The 7,620-nt window shown below is 35.4% G+C and overlaps 1 protein-coding gene across 1 annotated transcript; it reads left to right on the top strand.

Moving 5' to 3' along the window:
• Positions 1-224: 224 nt before the first annotated feature.
• Positions 225-7,255, top strand: UVR8 (Regulator of chromosome condensation (RCC1) family protein). The gene is made up of 12 exons (XM_068625182.1): positions 225-591; positions 767-953; positions 1,537-1,683; positions 2,458-2,539; positions 3,653-3,808; positions 4,073-4,246; positions 4,570-4,641; positions 4,896-4,967; positions 5,120-5,238; positions 6,035-6,126; positions 6,285-6,337; positions 6,761-7,255. Exons 1-12 carry the CDS (start codon positions 501-503, stop codon positions 6,845-6,847), a joined length of 1,332 nt encoding a protein of 443 aa, XP_068481283.1. The 5' UTR covers positions 225-500; the 3' UTR covers positions 6,848-7,255.
• The last annotated feature ends 365 nt before the right edge of the window (positions 7,256-7,620 follow it).

The raw sequence follows: 7,620 nt of genomic DNA, 5'->3' as shown, positions 1-7,620 counted from the left end.
TAAGCGACTGTCATACTTTTATTTATAATAATAAATAAGGATTACACCAAGAACATCATATTAAAAAAAATATATAATGGAATAAAAGAACACAAATATGAAAAAAAAGTAACTAACTGGTAATAAAATAAACTCTCATGAATTTTTAAAAAGTATATAAATACTCACATGTTATATAGAATTAAAAATAATATATATAATATGTGTGTGTGAAAGGGGATAGAGAGGGAGTAGGAGTGGTGACCACACAGAAGAGAAGAGAAAAAAAAATGGTTGGCCGTGCTGACAGGCACAGTGCCATGTGGGACCGACCGCACATTGAATTCTCTGCTTTCATTTCTGCATTCTCTCACCTGAACGACCTTATAATCCTTCTTCACCTTCTCTCTCTTCTACTGGTCCCATCAATGTGGTAAACTCTTTTCTGTGCCTGTTCATCTCCTCAGTTATTTCCCCTCATTCACCCACACACCAACACCTGTCCCTCCTCCACCACTCTCATGACGCAATCCCAATCCACCGCCGCTACATCTCCTCCCTCACGCGTCCTCCTCATCTCCGCCGGCGCCAGCCACTCCGTCGCTCTTCTCTGTAATCTCCTTCTCCCTCACCTTTCAATTCATTTCTATTCCTACACTCTAAATTAATTCATGATTGGGATGAGATGAGATGAAATCAAATTAAATGAAATCCTAGTTCAGTTTTTTTTTTTTTACTTTTGTGTGTATGTATGAGTGTGGATTGGTTTTGATTTGATCATGTGCAGCTGGGAGTGTTGTCTGCTCGTGGGGTCGCGGAGAGGATGGACAGTTAGGCCATGGTGACACCGATGATAGACCTTTGCCTACACAGCTCAGTGCATTGGATGCTCAGCAAATAGATTCCATTGCCTGTGGAGCTGATCACACCCTTGCCTACTCCGAGTCACGGAATGAACTCTATAGTTGGGGATGGTCTGACTGCAATTCATCCTTGTCACTTCTTCGCTTTGATATACTCACTAATGCACTCTTTCTTGCTTCTCTGTTGTTTCTTATTATGGGATCAAGCTTGTTTATTTATGGATGTGATGTGGTATTAGTTTCAGCTTCAAATGGTTTTACTTAACCTTTGCATTTGTCTTTAATAGTTACTATAAGAGTAAAAATGTCGGTTTACTCGGTTCCTTTCTTTCAAGACTTTTATATTACGTATGGTTGTGAGTTGTACTGTAAGCCATAAAGTTAATCTTTGGAAAGAGATGGATTTTATTTTAAGATTAAATTAATATCCATTCTCTTTCTTTATCTTACCTCTGCATTTGTGAGTTGTTCTTTCTCAGTACAAGGGAATGGTGCCTTTTTTCTTTTTTTGGGTTAGTTGATTACTTAAAGACAATTTTGCTTAGTTTAGGCAGTCTCTTTATAATTTTCTATGAGAGAATGATTCAAGTTTATATTTCTGCAATTTTTTTGTTCTCATACATAATAGTGTTTTGTATATGGTTGTCTTTGTTATACTTAAATTCTCAAGCAGATCACATTTCGTTTTTTCTAGGGGTGATTTTGGAAGGTTGGGTCATGGTAATTCTAGTGATTTGCTCATTCCTCAACCTATTGTAGCATTACAAGGTCTAAGGATAAAGCAAATTGCCTGTGGGGATAGTCATTGTCTGGCAGTTACCATGGAAGGCGAGGTTCAGAGGTTTGTTTTTCTCGACTAAAATTTCAGCACTCTCTCTGTTCTGACTGTTTTTTTATGCATATACTAATTACTATTCCTGGTTGTGTATGTTGAATGCATTTTTGTAATGCCTGCTGATTCCTAGGCCTGATATTTTTAATTTCATTCTTCTGTCTTCTCAGTTCACTGAAAGAATAGTCTAATAGAATATTTGATACCGGAACTGAATTTTTTTTAATTATCTGAGTAACTGTATGCACTTCCTATGCAAACACTCCCTTTGTGGATTACGGCTTTTTTGGTTAAACAACTTTACACACTCACACTTAGAAGTTGTTTTTATAGTTGAAAAGAATAGGGTTGAACTCTTTTCATAAGTTATCTTGGAGCTAAAACAACTTATAGACATATCATATGTTATTTTCTTAAGCTTTTCCAAATGGTTACACAATTGTTTAGGTGATAGGATAAGTCTTAATAAATTGTAATTAACCTCTTCCAAACAAACCTTGATCTGCTACCTTGAACATGGTACAGGTATTTGGTTTTAGTACTCTTGGTTGAATTCTCACTTTTTACTACCTGCTACACTCATTGTTTAATTCACATTCCGTTTCGAAAAGTACAAATGCGTATATAAATCCTTGTTTTATTCTGTGAGGCTGATGGCCAGTTTGTTTTTTTTTAAACTAAACCTTGATGTGCTAACCAGCAATCATCTGGTTCATCACAAATTTGATTGTTTTATTATCACTTCCTTATAACCCTTGTGTTATTTTTTCCCTCTTAATGAAGTTGGGGGAGGAATCAAAATGGTCAACTTGGACTTGGCACCACAGAAGATTCTCTTGTGCCACAAAAGATAAAAACATTTCAGGTACCTATTTCAAAGGCATGCATCAAGGTTATCTGTGATAAATAAGAATCTATGAACAAGTTATCAAGAATCAATACACTGTGATAAGTTACTTCTACCATATATTTAATTACTACTCATCTACCCTCTTTTTGAATCAATTTAAAAAGGATGCAGTCTCTCTATCTACATCTGATGGGACTCAGGACAGAAGAATAAAGAAAGCCAATAAGCAAGAGAAAATATTTAGACTAGTTAGATGGAATAAGACAATTAAATCTGTTAAGTGGTTCAGACTTGAGAGTAATACTAATAAGAGCAGGGGTGTAGCTTAAACCGGGGAAAGGGAAGAAGAAAGGGCTAGTCTTTTGGAAGCCATTTGTTGAACGGGTAAAGACTTGGAAGGAAAATTCTCCTTTTTGCTCGTGTCATTCAACTACGTTCTCCACGACTCTCCTCTTTCTTTTTTCTCCCTATTTCTCAGTTCTCTTTCTTGTTCATCTATATAACTCCACCCTGAAAATATATATCAGCCCTTCCAGGACCTAGACTGCCCAAAGCTTCCCCCCAATTGTTCCTTACCCTTCTCTCCATCACCCCCGTTTTATAACATTTCTCCTCTCCCACAATTTTGCAGAATCATATTCTCAATTCATCATGTGCCAGGTATCTTTCATAGTACGATCCACATTCTCTCCACTAACCTATTTCTCACAGTATCATTTAATTCAAATCCTTAATGTTTTTTATTGCTCCTGTTCACTTTGTTGCTCCCATTAGCCCTTCAACTTCATAGGTTGAATAGTAGCAGTTTTGATGTTTGCTTCTACCACTTCACTAGCCTTGTTCTTTTTCTTTTGGTAATGAATCTGGACACTGAATGGTAGATAATTTTATTAATCAATCTTCTAATTCCGATAATCTTGAAGAACATAAACAGTTTTCCATTTCAGAATTATCACCTTCTTTAAACAAATGGAAGGGAAATGCAGCTAGATCAACAACAAAACAAAAGCAGTACTCTCGGCATGAAATTAATACTAAGATATTATTTATTTATTAAACATTGCTAGTTATGAGGAATCAAAGAATTATCCCATTAGTATTGGCCTCATGTAATTATTTATATTGTAGGAAGTACCTATCAAAATGGTTGCCGCAGGCGCAGAACACAGTGTAGCTATTACTGAAAATGGAGAACTGTATGGATGGGGTTGGGGACGATATGGAAATTTGGGGTTGGGAGATAGAAATGATCGGTGGATTCCTGAGAAAGTTTCTTCCATTGAGGTATATCCTCAATCTGTTATCATCTTACTTTTCCTGATTAGACTCTGATTATATATGGAATGCATGTGATTTGATATCGTTTTGATTTCTGAAAAGTTTTCTTGCTGTTTAGAAGCAGCAGCATATCTAGGTGTTCATTTTATATGTGATTTGTCTAGATAATATTGTTAAGATTCATGTACAATTGGTGTCCATGCATCCTAGTGGATGGGGAAGTTATGTTTTTTTCTTTCCTTGCCCAATTCTATCTTGTTTACATTACAGTGTGACAAGATGGTCATGGTTGCTTGTGGTTGGCGGCATACAATATCTGTTTCATCTTTTGGTGGCTTATACACATATGGGTGGAGCAAATATGGCCAGCTAGGTCATGGAAATTTTGAGGATTCTCTTGTGCCGCACAAGCTTCAAGCCCTGAGTGGCGAGTTAATCTGCCAGGTAATTCCTTTAATTTTATGCTTAGTTGGTGTTTTCGTAGCAATTTCTTGTAGTATTTGGATGCATTTGCATATCGCTTTGCTCTGCTATTTTAGTCGCATGTATCTTCCTCCTGTCCCATTTTTTGAATGTTGATTTTTCTCTGGAAGGGGAAGGATTGGAAATACTTCTCATGTATGGGTTCCACCATATGTGTTGTGTGTTTACTAAAGACAAGAAAAAATTGGTCTAACAAAATCTTGTCCTGCCCTGAAACCTTGCACACTGTGTGCAATAGTATATTTGTTTTGTTTGTCTCTTGACTTGGCTTGGACTTTCTTCAGGTATCAGGTGGTTGGAGGCATAGTATGGCACTTACATCTACTGGACTACTCTATGGATGGGGTTGGAATAAGGTTTGCAGCAAATTTTTATTCTCCCATGTTCATGTGACAGTATTATAACAATAAATACTTGTTGATTTATGAACATAGCAGAGGATGCATTAGGTGTCTTCTGAAAGAATGCACATTTATGTATGCAGAGAACTAAATATTCTACTTTATATAAAAAAAAATGGTATAAGACTTTACTCTCTTTCTGCACAATAACAAGTTTTTTATTATTGACGTGTTTGGAAAATTGTTACCTATTTTTCCCTCAATTGTAGTTTGGACAGGTTGGAGTCGGTGACAACGTTGATCGCTGCTCTCCTGTACAAGTGAAGTTCCCCCATGATCAGGTACTTGAAACTGTATTCTCCCCTTTCTTTCATTTGGAATGTTTCAAGTTTGCATCTTACAGTCAATGTCTTTCTTTAAACAATCCACTGAACCACTGACTATTCTATTTTTTTTTTTTAATTTCTCCACACTTTTTTGTTTGACATGGCAGAAAATAGTTCAGATCTCATGTGGGTGGAGGCACACAATTGCTGTAACTGACAAAAACAATGTATATTCTTGGGGAAGAGGCACAAATGGCCAACTTGGGCACGGGGATACCATTGACCGGTAAGTGCATGTACAACCTGAATAAATTTGTTAAGGACTTTCAGGCAATCATTCATCTTTGCCTGAATTGTCTTCTCTTCGTATATTTGCTGAAGGCACATAAGAGATATTCTTACATTGATCATAAAAGTATATTTGATAGGAGAAACAATTTGTTTTATTGGTAGTGTAAGTTATTTTTGGGGTTATGTTATGACTGCACTGAGGTTTGAACCTCTGATATGCAAATCACCCAACTTATTACTAGGTGACTCTAAGTAGCTTGTTAATTGTCCAAAACTAATTGCTTCAAACAAGACCGTTAATCTGAAACAAATTAATTATTTTGATGAAACTTTTAAAGTCACTCTATAGATAAACTGGAAGTAGAATTTGATATCATCATATTTTTTTATGGCTGCTCTTTTAAGTTAGATTTTGGATCAATGATCTTGGTTCTGAAGTGGATGGTTTAATTCTGACCGAGGTTGAGAAAGCAAAAAGTAGCTTGTATAATGTAGCTGTACGGGGTATCTTTGTTAACTATTAGAATAGAGCTTCATATTGCTTACATTCGTTGCGCATCCTGGTGCCCTATTCATTTTATATCAAATTATTTATTTTCAATCATGGACATATGAATATGTCTGTGTCTCTTTTATTCACCCTGGAAAAAAAGTTAGTTTTGGTGCCAATTATGACCATCTCCATCTAAGAATAAAAAGTTATATAGCTAATCTAATTTATTAATTGGAAACTTAAGTTTGGGTAATTTGTGCATTTGATTACATGTCTTGATATGATTTTGATTTTTCAGGAATTCTCCAAAGATTATTGAAGCTTTGAGTGTGGATGGATCTTCTGGGCAGCAAGTCAAAATAGAATCCTCAAACACTGATCTATTGTCAGGTGCTTTGTTCTGCTCATTACTCATCAGTAATATTGTTCCTTTGTTTTCAGCCATTACCGATGATCTGATACCATTTGGTAGTGTAATTTGGATTCACATATTTTATTTTTAATGCAATCTGGCATCATGATAGCTCTGTTGTTCTCTCCTTAAACAGGGAAAAGCGGTGCCTCCTTATCTGAGAGATATGCAGTTGTTCCGGATGAAACTGTAAGTGTTACGTTTCAGCATACATTGTTTGTTTATACTGGGGTTAAAGGCGACTTGTACATGTTACAAGTAGTACTTCTATGCATCTTTTCTCACGATTTAGGAAAGCTAGAAAGAAAATGGTCATTTCAACATGTTAGGACTACGAGAAATACAGGAGTGAACTTGGTCCTTTTGACTTGCTATGAGGAGCAAATATTGCATTAGCAGTGTCTAGACATACATCTAATCAAATGCAAAAACCATTAAAATAATAGTCATTTTGAAATATGTTAGATTTAATTTAGTATTATCTTAAACTTGCTGACTGGTTGTGTCTGTAAGCACTTTGTTCACTCAGAAATTGCTTTCGAATGAGAGGTATGCATTTGAAGATTAGAAAAGCTTAAGCTTATTATGTGACCAACATGTATGATTTGGCAGGTCTCAGGACAGACTGCTAGTTCGAGCAGAGGAGATAGGCTTGATATCAGTGTCCCTGAAAGTGATGTCAAACGGATCCGAGTTTGATATGCCGGATTTCCATTAGAGAGAGTAATGCACACTATCGATGTCTCTGCCTCATCAGTTCACTGCAGCCTCTCAGATGCCACTAGTAATTAGCTTTCAACATAGTAAATTGTAAATTGTAGTCATATGAGAAATAACAGCAACATATTCTTTAATGCACTTATTTTAGCATGCTCTTCACTTTAGGCTAAAATTTGTTGAGACTCAGGAGTTACCACTGATACTTGTTTTTAAAAATGGAGACCCCATGTCATTTTGTGAGTCTTAACAAATTTCAGTTAATATATTAGTGTCATAAAAAGTATATTAAAAAATATGTTGCAAACATTCTCGAAAGAGATAGTGTGAGAAGCATTATTTAGTGTATCCTAATTTAAATTTTTAATTTCAAGCTGATTTATGATGCTATGATTTTACTTGTTCGTTAAAAGTCTGAACTCTCTATTATTCTAAAGTTAGTAGATGGCCCATGATCAAGCTATGCAGAAAACTGGAAATCGTGCATATTGGAGAAAGTAGCAATGTGACACACAAAGCACCTGCTGCATAGTTTGTGAGCTTCTGTGTATGATGGGCATTTTCGGAGAAGTTTATTAAGAAACCAAACAGTAGAATAATAAAAAAAATTATAAGTTAAAATTAATTATATGTAAACTAAGTTTTGATTTTTTTATGTTATTTATCTATTTTTTTAATTTATAATAAATAATTTACTTTCTTTTTTCTTTTAGAAGTACCTGGAAGAAATTAACTACAATTTTCTTTCTTTCTTT

The sequence above is a fragment of the Phaseolus vulgaris genome, chromosome 9, assembly GCF_051622355.1.
Source record: "Phaseolus vulgaris cultivar YP4 chromosome 9, ASM5162235v1, whole genome shotgun sequence".
NCBI lineage: Eukaryota > Viridiplantae > Streptophyta > Magnoliopsida > Fabales > Fabaceae > Phaseolus > Phaseolus vulgaris.
The sequence above is the reverse complement of the archived record's forward strand: the minus strand, read 5'-3'. Positions and strand labels throughout refer to the sequence as shown.

What these genes read in the sequence shown, in the direction of transcription:
- UVR8 (XM_068625182.1), top strand. Translation starts at nt 501, where the DNA reads ATGACGCAATCCCAATCCACCGCCGCTACATCTCCTCCCTCACGCGTC. An exon ending in GAACTCTATAGTTGGGGATG is followed by an intron (nt 954 to 1,536) that starts GTCTGACTGCAA and finishes CGTTTTTTCTAG; the next exon opens with GGGTGATTTTGGAAGGTTGG. An exon ending in TGAAGTTCCCCCATGATCAG is followed by an intron (nt 4,968 to 5,119) that starts GTACTTGAAACT and finishes TTGACATGGCAG; the next exon opens with AAAATAGTTCAGATCTCATG.